Raw genomic sequence first — 13490 nt, forward strand, 5'->3', positions numbered from 1 at the left:
GCTGGGAATAGGAGCGCGGGCATCTCTTCCGCCTCACTACGTGTCATGGCGGCGCTGGGGGCGGGGCGGGGCGGTCAGGGGGATGGGGAGTCGGGCGAGCGTGAGGCCGGCGGTGGCGGCGGCGGCGGAGCGAGATCTGGGGAGCGGTGGGGAGCGCGGCTACGTGGAGCAGGGAGGCGGTGGGGGGCACGGGTGGGGGCAGGGGGATCGCGGGGGGCATGGAGTAGGGGGACGAGGCCAGGAGTTGGGGGCACTGCGGGGGGCGGGGGCAGCTCTGGGGGAACAGGAGGATGCTGGGGATAGTGGCGGGCGGGAGGCACTGAGGAGAGTGGAGGGTGCTGGGGGAGTGAGGAGTAAGTGGGTGTGGTGTACTGGAGTTAGGGGGCCCTGGGGGTCAGCATGGGGGACGTGTGGGAGTGGGGGGGCTGGGAGCAGAGGGCAGCACTCGGGGTGAGGGCACCGTGGAGCAGGAGTGCTGGTGGATGAGGAGTAAGGAGGCATGGCACACTGGGGGGGCCTGGAGTTAGGGGGCACTGGGGGTTCTGGTGATGCACCTAGGGGGACCACGCAGGCAGGACCCAAAACTGATACCCCCCCTGTTTCCAGCCTGGGACTTCTCTTCACACCCCCACTGGGTCCCATTTCCCCCCATCCTCCCTCAGAGCCCCTCTTCCCCTGCAGGCCCCATTCTCTCCCACCACACACACAACTTGGGGCTCCTCTGCCCTGAAGCTCAGAATATCCCTGGCTCGTTAAGATCTATTGCCCCGCCCATGAAGCTCCCCTGGCTCAGGGTGTGTGTGGGGGGAGCCACGAACTGGGCCAGCCCTGCCAGGGGTGGGGCATCCAGCTCACACAAACCACCCAGTCTCTCTTGTTCTAGGGAGCAGCAATTCAAGCACCATGGCCATTCAACAGGAGCTGAGCCGCTCGCAGGTGTGCGGGATGTTGCGTGAGGAGCTATGCCAGGGCAATGATTTCCTTCAGTCTGACACTCACATCTTCATCATCATGGGGGCCTCGGTGAGTACGTGCAGCCCAGCTGGATGGGTGACCCATGCCAGGTGGGAACAGCATCACCTTGTGCCAGAGTCTGCAGACAGGCAGCACTGAGGGGTACAGGGAGCTCCTTGAAAGACTCTGTGGAGCATTGACCCTGCCAACAAGTAAAGGTGACTTGACTGGATGATCTGGGCAGTGAGCTGTAGGGATGGACCCCGATCCCCTGCAAAGAGCTCTGTGTTTCTGTAGGTCAGGGTCCTGAAATCCCTATGGCCCATGGCTCTAGGGGTCATGGCAAGACTGATCTTCCCCATCCCCCTGTGGCTTCCCCTGTAGAGAGAGTTCCCCCAGCCCTGAAGCACCACGCCACTGGACGATTGGATCAGCCTTCCTTCGGGGCTCCTCGGGTACTGCCACATGACCCTTGGGACTCTTGGCTAAGGAGCGGGCAGGGATTGTACCAGCCAAAATAATTAGTGCTGGTGGATGCAGCCAGTCTGCCTGGCCACTGTAACCAGGAAGAGGGTGACTCAACTTCCTGCACCACGTTGTGTAACACAGGGCAGCAGTTACTGCTCGGTGTGTAACCTGGCTCCAGCAGCAGCCGGGGCCTGTTAATCCCTGTAGGCACAGATTGGGTTTAGCCATGTGCCCCGCTATGGGGAAACCCGAGGCCTGGGTGCACCTGCTAGTACTGGCCATGGTGATGAGACAGTTCAGGTTGTTGAGGGCAGGCTCTGGCTTGGCTGAATCCCCCTTGTCTTGATCCTGTAAGCAGTAACAGGATTTCAGCAAGCATATGTGTGTGGCTAAGACCACACCCTGCCCCCGAATTCACCCACTGCCCCAAATTTTCCCTGACACTCTCAGATGCCCCAAAACTGCCCCACCCCACAGTCCACCCTTAGACCCCTGAAACTACTCCAGCTGATCTAGCACCCATGCTGGTGGTGGCTGGGTTTTGTCCTCTTGCAGAGAGAGGTGTGTGGTCACAAGGACATGGCTATCACTGTAAAAACCTGGCATAGATGAGGCCCAATTAGGGCTTACCTCCATGTGGCTAGACAAGGTCAATGCTACACCACCTGGCCTAGCTAGCCTCATGGAAGTAAACCTCCCTGGGCCTCAGCTTGCTGTAGAATGGGACATAAGGGACTGTTAGATCATCTAGTCCAGGGGTTCTCAAACTGGGGGTCATGAGGTTATTATAGGAGGGTCGCAAGCTGTCAGTATGTACATGCCAGTAAGGGTGGCATGGCATGGGGGGGTTCATCACTTTTGGGGAGGGATCGTCACAGCCTGAAATATTTTCAAAGGGGGTTCCAGCAAAAGAAGTTTGAGAACCCCTGATCTAGTCTAACACGTGTGTATCCTGGACCTGAGAATCTTGCCCACTTAGGCCGCTGTTTAGTTGGCACCTTGTGTTTGGCTACAGCATCTTCCAGAAAGGCAGCCAGGCGAGAGATGGAAAGCCCTCACTTCGCTTGGGAGTTTGTTCCAATGGCTAATCATAGAAGATTAGGGTTGGAAGGGACCTCAGGAGTCCAACCCCCTGCTCAAAGCAGTACCAACCCCAACTAATCATCCCAGCCAGGGCTTTGTCAGGCTGCACCTTAAAAACCTTTAAGGATGGAGATTCCATCGTCTCCGTAGATAACCCATTTCAGTGCTTCACCACCTTCCTAGTGAAAAAGATTTTCCTAATATCTAACCTCGACCTCCCGAGACCACTGCTCCTTGTTCTGTCATCTGCCACCACTGAGAACATCCTAGCTCCATCCTCACTGGAACCCCCCTTCAGGTAGCTGAAGGCTGCTATCAAATCCCCCTCACTCTTCTGCAGACTAAATAAGCCCAGTTCCCTCAGCCTCACCTCATAACTCATGTGCTCCAGTCCCATTCATTTTCATTGGCCTCCACTGGACTCTGTCCAATTTGTCCATATCCTTCCTGTAGTGGGGGGCCCAGAACTAGACACAATACTTCAAATGTGGCCGCCGCAATGCCAAATAGAGGGGAATAATCACTTCCCTCGATCTGCTGGCAATGTTCCTACTAATGCAGCCCAATATGCCGTTAGCCTTCTTGGCTATAAGGGCACACAAGACTCATATCCAGTTTCTTGTCCACTGTAACCCCTGGGTCCTTTTCTGCAGAACTGCTGCCTAGCCATTCGGATCCAGTCTGTAGCTGTGCATGGGATTCTTCCATCCTAAGTGCAGGACTCTGCACTTTTCCCTGTTGAACCTTATCAGATTTCTTTTGGCCCAATCCTCCAATTGTCTAGGTCACTCTGTATCTTATCTCTACCCTCCAGCGTATCGACCACTCCCCCCCAGCTTAGTGTCATCTGCATACATGCTGAGGGTGCAATCCACTCCATCCTCCAGATCATTAATGAAGACATTGATCAAAACTGGACCCAGTGTCCGTCTCCCAGTGCTTGTGCAGCCTTTCTCTGCTGGGCTGAAGAGCTTTTCTCCCCATGAAGATGCTTCACGCTGGAATCCATCTTCCCTTTGAAATGCTAAACAGATGGAGCCCTTTCAGGCTCTTTTTGCTTTTTTCTCCAGCCTTTGAATAATTTTTCTGGCTCCTTTCTCTGCCCTCTCCAATCTTTCAACACTCTTTTTATAATGTGGTCACTAGAACGGGACTCAGTACCCCAGTCTCAGTCTCACCAAGGCCAAGTACAGTGGTGAAATCCCTTTCCTGCTTCTATTCATGGCTGCCCTGTTTATACATCCCAGGATCGCATAGCATCGCCTTGGGAGCTCGTGTTGAGTTGCTTGTCCTATATGCCCCTAAGTTCTTCTCAGACTCCTGGTTTTCCAGAATAAAGCCCCCACGTTGTACATGTGGCCAGTGTTCCTAGGTGTACAGCACAAAGTGAAAATACAAGGGCCCCCATTGGGACCAGGAGCAGACACCATACGCACCTCAACCTGACTGGGGACCAGGGGCTGCTCGAACATGCAGTGAAAGACAGTCCCTACCCTACAGTGGGCAAAGTGAGGCATGGACCAATTCGATGACTAGTCCAAGGTCACCCAGGGAAATTGAACCCAAGAGCAGGCTCCCTTTTTAGACACAGACATTGCCTCAGCTTCACGTAAAGTGAGTTAACGGCCACGTTAGTGGAGCTGATGCCCTCCTGTAGCCGCTCTCATGGCAGTGAATCATGGGCCCTAGCCAGGACACTTGAAGCTGGGCATCCCCACACAGTGACTGGGGCCAAGACGAGCTGCAACGGGGGACTGCCACCTGTTTGGGTCTGTCTCTGTGGGTCGGCACCTGCCCCTCTCTCGCAGCAGGAGGAAGGAGAAAGCCAGTTTATTAGTGTTTGTGATAGATAAAGAGCTTCTTTGGCTTCCTTCTTTAATTTCCCCAGGGGCTTTGCAAGGCAGTTGGGCGGACCTGGGCCAGGTTCTGGGGTGGCAGGGATCACAGCTGAAATCTGGAACAGCGAATGAGCAGAAGGTGGCCTCTGGCTCCCGGGCTGGGCGGGTGGCAAACATGAATGTCCTTCGCTGTTGTGTGGGCGAGGGGAGCTGTGGACATGCTGGTTTGCTCTGGGCCCAGATATCTGGGGCCTGCCTGAGTCTCTCTGGGGCAGACCTGGGCCAGGTTCTGGGGTGGCAGGGATCACAGCTGAAATCTGGGACAGAGAATGAGCAGAAGGTGGCCTCTGGCTCCTGGGCAGGGCGGGTGGCAAACATGAATGTCCTTTGCTGTTGTGTGGGCGAGGGGAGCTGTGGACATGCTGGTTTGCTCTGGGCCCAGATACCTGGGGCCTGCCTGAGTCTCTCTGGCTCGTTTTTGCCCTTAGCTGCTCACCCATTCCCTGGCCTGGGATTAACATCCCTGCTCTGTGTGTGTGTACTCGCACACTGACTTGCTCTGAGTTGAACTCCAGACACCTGGGTCCTTCCCCAGGCATTGTCCTGCTGTGTCATGCTTGCAGGGGAGGAAAGAGGGCTGTGTACACAGGCAGGATGCCTGACTCCTGTGACTCACTGCTTGGTTCCACCCTCCCCCCACCCCTTCCTCTCTCTGAACTAGTCTGGATTGAAATGGGCCAGTGGGTGGAGCCAAGGTCAGGTTGCTCCTGACAAAGGATTAGGAAGAGCCACACTGGGTCTAGCTGACAAGCAGGCAGCTAATCTGCTGCAGGCGCTGGAGAGGGCAAGCGGGGGGATGGGAGCAGTAATCCTTTGGAGTCTGTGGAGAATTCCTTTTGGGAATCAACCCACCTAGTGTGATCCTCCCTGCCCCTGTGTCTAACCTACCCCATAGCTGCCTTTGTGTCCGCACCCATCCTCCTGCTCCCCAGTGTGTGACACTCCCCAGAGCAGCATCTCAAGGGGACAGCCCAGCTCTACAGAGCCCCCAGGGTGGGACAGATGGATGGGGCTCCATCCCCACATGCAATATGTGGTTCTGTCCAGGGAACGTCCCTTCCTTGAGGGGGTGGAGGGGGGGCCTGCGGATGTGTGTTTGCACTGGTGGACAGGGAGCCCTTGTTGTCAGACTGGATTCAGAGTTCCCAGCAGGCAGGAGGTCTGCATGGCTCAGCTCTAGGAATCTCCCTCTGTCACCCTGCACTGAGCTGGTAACTGGTTGGGTCCTGTCCCGTTCTCCTCACCAATCCCCTTGCACCAAGAACTGCCTTTCTTGTGGTGCTGAGCCTCTGTGACTCAGCAAATCCCTGTAGCTTGCAAGCCAATCAGCCTGATCTCTCTCCCCCTCCCCCTCCCCCCGCCAGCACAACAGTTCCTATGCCTAGGCTATAGGGGTGGCATGTGGGGCCTGGCACAGAGCCCACAAGTGCACCTGCCTGCATCACTGCGGCTGTTTGGGTCAGCTCCTCCCTCCTGCTGAGCCACGCCCTGCCCTGCTTAAAAGACCAAAGCTTCAAAGAAAGGTCTTTTGAGGACATGGAGCAGACCTGGGGGGAGAGTGTCCTGGAGAGAGGGGTGGAGCCTTTCCCTTCTAGAGGGTGTTGACTCTGATCCAGCCCCTGGGCCAGGGCCTGGCTGGCTCACAGAAAGGGGAGGGGGCAGGAATGGGTCTTGGGGCCTTTCCCTGCCTGTTTTCTGCTGTGACATCCCTGTCTATTCCAGGGTGACTTGGCCAAGAAGAAGATCTACCCAACAATCTGGTAGGTCCCTCTTCTCTCTCGCACCCCTCTCTAGCCAGGCCAGGGCAGTGGCCCAATGGCCCAGTGCCTCAGTGGCCCAGCATCAGGTAACCCGGCTGAACTCTTTTCCAGGTGGCTCTTCCGGGACGGCCTCCTGCCTGATGACACTTATGTGGTGGGCTACGCCCGCTCCCAGCTCACTGTGGCAGATATCCGCAAGCAGAGTCAGCCCTACTTCAAGGTATGGCCCCCCTCAGGGCGGCCTCTATCCTGGGGCAGAGGAGACTGGGGTCCCAGGCCCTGGGGTGTATGCATCTGGGGTACAGCACCCCTGAATCTGGCTCCCCTGGGGGCCAGGGTGGGGGCAGGAGTCTTTATCCCAGACTCTGCAATTGGCTAGGATGTGTGGCAGGGTGTCTCCCGGCACCTCAGCTGATGGGGGGTCCACATCCCCTTCCTCCAGGTGGAGTCGGGTGAGCAGAAGAAGCTAGATGAGTTCTTCGCCCGAAACAGCTACGTGTCAGGGACGTACGATGACTGCGCCTCTTTCCGGAGGCTGAATGCCCACCTGGACGCACTGCACAGCGGGGACAAGGCCAACCGGCTCTTCTACCTGGCGCTGCCCCCTAGCGTCTACGAGCACGTAACCCGCAACATCAAGGAATGCTGCATGGGCCATGGGTGAGAGATGGGAGTGGGGACAGGATGGGGTGTGACCTGGTCTAAGGGTGAGCACTCCGGGGATGAAGTCAGAGCACAGGCCTGGGGGGTGTTCTCTGGAGACCCCATGGAGTGGGGGGACTTGTGGGAGGGTGTCTCTAAAGTTCCCTTCTAGTTGCAGCCACATTTGACACCCCCAGGGGCTGGAACCGCATCATTGTGGAGAAGCCGTTCGGGAAGGACCTGGAGAGCTCCAACAAACTGTCCAATCATATTGCATCGCTCTTCCGGGAGGACCAGATCTACCGCATTGACCACTACCTGGGCAAGGAAATGGTGCAGAACCTCATGGTGCTAAGGTGGGGCTGGGCTGGGAGATGGGGCAGAGCTGGGGAGGTGGGCTGAGCCTTTTCCTAAGGGAAGAGCCGAGCAGGTGGTGGGGGGGAGTGTTCCAGGGCCCCTTGTCATCTGTTATAGTGAGACCTCCCCCAAATCCTGCCATCACGCTAGTTTCCCCCTCAGGCAGCCTCTGCGTCTCCCCAGCAGGTTCGGGAACCGGATCTTCGGCCCTGTGTGGAACAGGGACAATGTGGCCTGTGTCATCCTGACCTTCAAGGAGCCGTTCGGCACTGAAGGGCGGGGCGGCTACTTTGACGAGTTCGGGATCATCCGGTGAGCAGGAGCAGCAGGCGGAATAGTGCTGGCTTTGCAGGCCAAGGGACGGGTAGAGACGGTACCGGCTGAAGGGAGGGAGGGAATTCCCAGCCTGGCTGGCACGGATCTGCTCCCAGGGCATTGGTGGTGGATAGAGGAGAGGTGGGATGGTGCTGACGGCGATGGAGGGCATTGGGGCGAGTGAATGGGGATCATGCTGGGATGGGGATTCCTGCACTGACCCCTCTCTGCTCCCCACAGCGATGTGATGCAGAACCACCTGCTCCAGATGCTTTGCCTGGTGGCAATGGAGAAACCTGCCTCCACCGACTCGGACGACGTGCGGGATGAGAAGGTGGGTTGCTGCACTGGGACCAACACCCCAACCCAAGGAGTGTCTCACCTGGCACGGATTGTGGGGACCCAGGCCCTCCCCCTGCTCCTCGGTGTCCTGCCAATGCATCCCATACTGCCCCCTCCCCTACCCCAAGCTCTTTGCTCCGAGTTTGGCTGCTCTGGTTTGGGTTGAGGTGTCGTCTGATGGCCCAGAACCACCACTGCAAATGGCTGAACTGGAGTGGCTACTTACACGGAATGAACCTGCTGTCCCTGAGCTCCCCCATCCTTTCCCTGCCACCCTCTGGGCCCCTTTACCCTTCTTTGCTCTGGGCTTCCCTGCCCAGTGCTCTCCATGCTTCCTGACCTTCCCCTGCTGCTCTCCAAGCAGCCCAGTGCCCTACATGGCCATGGCTCCTATGTTCGATGCTCAGGGGTCTAAGACACCTGTCCCTATGCAGGTGAAGGTGCTGAAGTGCATCTCAGAGGTGCAGCCAGACAACGTGGTGCTAGGCCAGTACGTGGGGAACCCCGATGGGGTGGGCGAGGCCCAGAAGAGCTACCTGGACGACCCCACTGTCCCTGCTGGCTCCAACACGGCCACCTTTGCCACTGTCATACTATACGTGGACAATGAGAGATGGGACGGTGAGTGTGCGTGGTGGGGGGTGACTGGCAGAGGCCTGAGCGAGTGTCTGGGGGTGAGTGCCATGGCGGGGGAAGGGATGGGACTGCTGAGCAGGGGGAGTGGGATAGGAGATGTCTGATGCTCTCCCCTCTCCCGCGGTGTCACATGTTGCGTGTGTGTATCTCTCTCTCTCACCTCCCCCCACTGTCCTATTCATGCTCTTGGAGTGGGGTCCCTCGCTGAGTTTTTAACACCCTCCTAGGCGTCCCATTTGTGCTGCGCTGCGGGAAGGCCCTGAATGAACGCAAGGCCGAGGTACGGCTGCAGTTCCGGGACGTGCCAGGTGACATCTTCCAGCGCCAGTGCAAGCGCAATGAGCTGGTGATCCGGGTGCAGCCCAATGAGGCCGTCTACACCAAGATGATGACCAAAAAACCCGGCATGTTCTTCAACCCCGAGGAGTCGGAGCTGGACTTGACCTATGGCAACCGCTACAAGGTGCTGGCCCCAGGAGCCCCCCCCAACCAGCCCCACAGCATCCCCTTCCCTCCATCCCTCACCTGGACTTCATCTATGACAGCCAAACCAGCCTGCCTTGTCCCCCCCGCCCTCCCCGGCCAGCCACCTCTTCCCAACATGACCCCTCCCTTCCCCACACCCCCAGCTCACATCTCCCTTTCCCGTCTCCCCAGGATGTGAAGCTACCAGATGCCTATGAGCGTCTCATCCTGGACGTCTTCTGTGGCAACCAGATGCACTTTGTTCGCAGGTGGGTGCTGGGCCTGTCTGATGCTGATTTCCCCCCATCCCCGAGAGCCCTGGGGTGGCTGGGTTTGGGCCCTGCCCTGGGGCATCTGGGTGCTGGGGCCAGATCCAGGCAGAGCAGGACAGGTGGATGCTGGCAGAGTCTGGCCTGATCCCTGAGGACCCTGGAGGAGTGGCTGGGTCAGGGTGGGTGGGTGCTGGTGTTATACTTATTAAATAAACAGCAGGATCTTATTCAGGGGATAAGGCAATATGCCGCGTTTATTATGAATACAGAAAAGAGAAACATTTCAAAAAGCAAACAATTGCCTACAACACTCTCTCATTCACACACACAGACATACACAGAGTTCTGCAGGAGGGGTATAATTACCAGTCCCTTGTTGCTTGAGCTCAAGCCATTGGCCAAGTGGTCCAGGCACAAGATTGGAGCCGGGGTCTTGTTGGTCGCGACATGATGCTCCTTGGGGTGTGCAGAACGAGCCCAAAGTCCAGGTTTCTTCTTCCCATTTTTATGTTAACCCATCCCCATTCGGGTCTATGGATCCTTATATTAATGATGAACTGCAAGATAGTGATGTCCCTGGCCCATACTTGTGCAACACAAGTTAGCACAGTGCAGTTCTCTCTGCATCCCTTTAGTGGCTAGACTGATTATAGAGATGTATGTGTCAGCTCTAGGCACTGAGCTGACAGATTTATTCTTTTAGCTTGTACAGTAGAGACTCATGCTTTCAGTAGAGATGATTTGGGTTCAGTTCTTGCTGGACAAGTTGGAGAGAGTCCAGTGGAGGGCAACAAAAATGATTAGGTGGCTGGAGCACAGGACTTATGAGAGGCTAAGGGAACTGGGCTTGTTTAGTCTGCAAAAGAGAAGAATGAGGGGGGATTTGATAGCAGCCTTTAACTACCTGAAGGGGAGTTCCAATGAGGATGGAGCTAGGCTGTTCTCAATGGTGACGGATGACAGAACAAGGAGCAACTGTCTCAAGTTGCAGTGGGGGAGGTCTAGGTTGGACATTAGGAAAATGTTTTTCACTAGGAGGATGGTGAAGCACTGGAATGGGTTACCTAGAGAGGTGGTGGAATCTCCATCTTTAGAGGTTTTTAAGCTGAGACTTGACAAAGCCCTGGCTGGGATGATATAGCTGAGGTTAGTCCTGCTTTGAGCAGTGGGTTGGACTAGATGACCTCCTGAGGTCCCTTCCAACTCTAATATTCTATGATTCTATGATCCTGTCATGTCAGGTAGTCTCCTTGATTGATGTAATCATCAATTACGTTTGAAGTTGTAAGTGTGACTGCTTTCTCATCATTTCTTCATTCCTGTGGCTGTTCCTGTCTTTGGGTGTTAATTCCCCTGTTTTCCAGGGGTTCTCTTGATCTGGCCATCTGGGTTGTAAAGTTCTTTAAACAAAGGCTTCTTCTCTCCCTCTGGTCCTTGAAGCAGCAATTGTTTTTCTCACTGTTTTATCTCAGCACTCAAACTGCATTCTTTCCTCATTCATGCTTACTAAAAATCATTACATTCTTATTTCATGACATTAGTACATTGTCTTGTACTTACTTGCTTACTAACATCATAAAATCCTTATACCTACATCAATTTTATTAATACCATTTTACTAAAGGAAAATATAAAAATCTTCTTTGCCCTCTCACTGCCTCATGATTTACACATCAAACCACATTCCTGATATGCATTGGGCAATTCTCTTTACTTGCAAATTATCACAATTAAGTTTCAACATTCACTTAGGGATGTAACAAACAGCAGGGCCAAATGTGTCATAAATGTTAAATCACAAAGTGTTTAGGCAGGATGTCCTAGATTTGTTCTTTTTCTTAGTGTAAAAATTAACCCTTAAGCATCACATAGTATCCATGGTTCAGACCCACTTTGATTCAGACCTATATTACATTATCACAGTGCACGGGCTTGCTGTGGCCTACATTATCCCCCTTTTGACCCTTCAGTTTAGGATTGAATGGGTCAGTTCCCTTTGTGTGTTATCATCTGAGGGCCATATACTGGGAGGCGATCTGAATGCATGATTCCAATTTAACATATATTTGCCTTACCCAACAAAACATACAACACATTCCAATAAGACATATTACACTTAAAATCAACACTATTAACAATGGGTATAAAACTATTGAAAGTATTCCCTTGGAGGTAGGAGACCAGCCTGTAAAGATATCATACCAATGATATGCTGTTAATTCTTTCTCTGATTTTGTTATCCTAATCATATCCCCATTTGTGTGCATGATCTGAATGGTTCGGTTTCCAGCATGATCCACTGTTTGCTGTAATAGCTGAGAGACCTTGCTTCCCTTAAACAAATGATCTGTCAGATCCTGCCAATCCAAACCAATATCAATTGAAAAACTGACAGATTCTGCACTCACCACTACTTGTCTCTTTTCTGCTTTGGGGAGGTAGTAAGTATGGTTTCCTGTATAAATTACACTGACATTACATTTACATTCATCTACATTTCCATTCTCCCAGTATACCTCTTCCCATGAGGTTACACAAGCACATATACCATTATACAACACTCGAGTCACATTTTCCAATTCATCCCATATACATGTTCCCAATGACATGTCTTTGCTACACGGTTCAGGGGTGACAGGCAGGGAAGAGCACACCCACTTTTGAGGGTCCCAAATAACACAGCCCCAGGTATCTAATAGCTTTCCCTCCCTTCCTGCCCACTGTCTAGAAATACGGGGTAGCCAAAATGGTTCCATGTGCAAGGTTGGGAGCGGGCTAACTTTCCACAGCTCTCTTTCTGGTGTGGTGGATGCTGGCGGAGTCTGGCCTGATCCCTGAGGACCCTGGAGGAGTGGCTGGGTCAGGGTGGGTAGGTGCTGGCGCCCGTCCCAGTGTGGCACAGACCCTCCCTTCAGCATGGGATCACCCCCTCCCATCCAGTACATGATATTGGCAGTCACTGCCCCCATCCCACCCCGCTGCCATTGCGGCTGGCACAAGCACTGATAATGCTCCCCTCACCCCCCAGTGATGAGCTGCGTGAGGCCTGGCGCATTTTCACTCCCCTGCTGCACCAGATTGAGTCGGAGAGAATCAAACCCATCCCCTACTGCTATGGCAGGTAAGGCCCCACAGCGCTGTGCCTGACACCCAGGCAACAAGCACAAATGGTGCTGGGGGGCCCAGTAGGAGAATGGGAGGGATGTAGGGTGCTGTGGGGCACTGGGTGAATGTGGGGGTGCTGTGGCCTGGCAAGGCACTGGGGGGTGGGAGGTGTCTTAGATGTTGGGGGTCAAGCTCCCAGAAAGGCGAGTCTCTGGCTAGAGGCATTCGATTGGGGAGCGTGTCCCAGACCCATCTTCTGTAAGGATCATAGGACTGCCCATGGGCACTAACTGTGAGCATGTTGCTCTTTCCCAGTCGTGGCCCGGCCGAGGCGGACGAGCTGATGAAGAGGGTCGGGTTCCAGTACGAGGGCACCTACCGCTGGGTCAATCCGCACAAGCTCTGAGCCAGTCCCTGCCTCCCTTAGCTGCCGTGCTTCTCACCCAGGCAGGCTGCCAGCTCCGCTTGCTTTTCCTCCCCCATGGGCACCTGGGGTGGGGACATGCAGCTGAGGGCCAAGAGGGACGGGGGGACATCGGGTATGGGGGGGGGGGATGCTGGCACAAAAGGTTGGGGACGGGAGGAGCCTGGGTACTGGTGAGGGAAGCTAGCAGAGAAGGGCAGGATGGGGCGGAGCTAGGCAGCAGGGTTTGGGGGGGAACTGGGCACTGGGATTCGTCCTGGAGCGTTAGTCAAATGGGTTGCAATTCCCTGCCCCTATGGGCCTGGGGCCTGGTTCACCCAGGCCTCCTGCAACCCCCACCAATCCCATCTTTACCCTTCTCCAAACCCTCCAGCTCCCTGGGTCCAGCTTCCCCACCACCAGCTCCAACTATCCTGCACTGGGCCTAGCACAACCTGTTATGTTTACAGCCTGCTCCCTGCCCTGGGCTCTCTCAGGCCCTGCAGTTCATGCCTCACGTAGGGCTGGGTGAGCTTAGAGCCTCTTGCTCTAGTAGACTCTGTGCTTGCTTCACTGCTGAGACATTCCAGCCTCGCGGGTTTTGTAAATGATGTTGTTTTGTAAACAGAGATCCTTGGAACTGGTCTCAGCCTCCTGCTCTATCTGTCTGGCCACATTGCGACCTTTCAGCTGTGTCCTGCACCCCGTGGGTGTCCAACACCTTGTTAACTGGAGCCTGGTCCTGGCCCCAGCCCTGCAGTGCATTACCTGGTCGATCCCTCCGCCCTAG

General features: G+C 55.0%; 1 protein-coding gene across 2 annotated transcripts; it reads left to right on the plus strand.

The window, feature by feature from the left end:
* The first annotated feature begins 83 nt into the window (after positions 1-83).
* G6PD (glucose-6-phosphate dehydrogenase) lies at positions 84-13344 on the plus strand. 2 transcript variants are annotated; one of them, XM_067546911.1, is made up of 13 exons: positions 84-146; positions 884-1023; positions 6126-6163; positions 6275-6383; positions 6606-6823; positions 7003-7161; positions 7349-7474; positions 7718-7811; positions 8254-8440; positions 8683-8918; positions 9113-9189; positions 12221-12313; positions 12613-13344. In XM_067546911.1, the coding sequence occupies exons 2-13, from the start codon at positions 904-906 to the stop codon at positions 12701-12703; spliced, it is 1548 nt and encodes a 515-aa protein (XP_067403012.1). In that variant the 5' UTR covers positions 84-146; positions 884-903; the 3' UTR covers positions 12704-13344. The 2 variants fall into 2 exon arrangements, with proteins under 2 accessions (XP_067403012.1, XP_067403011.1); XM_067546910.1 differs by lacking the exon at positions 84-146 and adding an exon at positions 399-489.
* The last annotated feature ends 146 nt before the right edge of the window (positions 13345-13490 follow it).

This window comes from Emydura macquarii, unplaced genomic scaffold (genome assembly GCF_026122565.2).
Source record: "Emydura macquarii macquarii isolate MOO-44397 ecotype Brisbane River unplaced genomic scaffold, CSIRO-AGI_Emac_v2 contig_1203, whole genome shotgun sequence".
NCBI classification, from domain to species: Eukaryota; Metazoa; Chordata; order Testudines; family Chelidae; genus Emydura; species Emydura macquarii.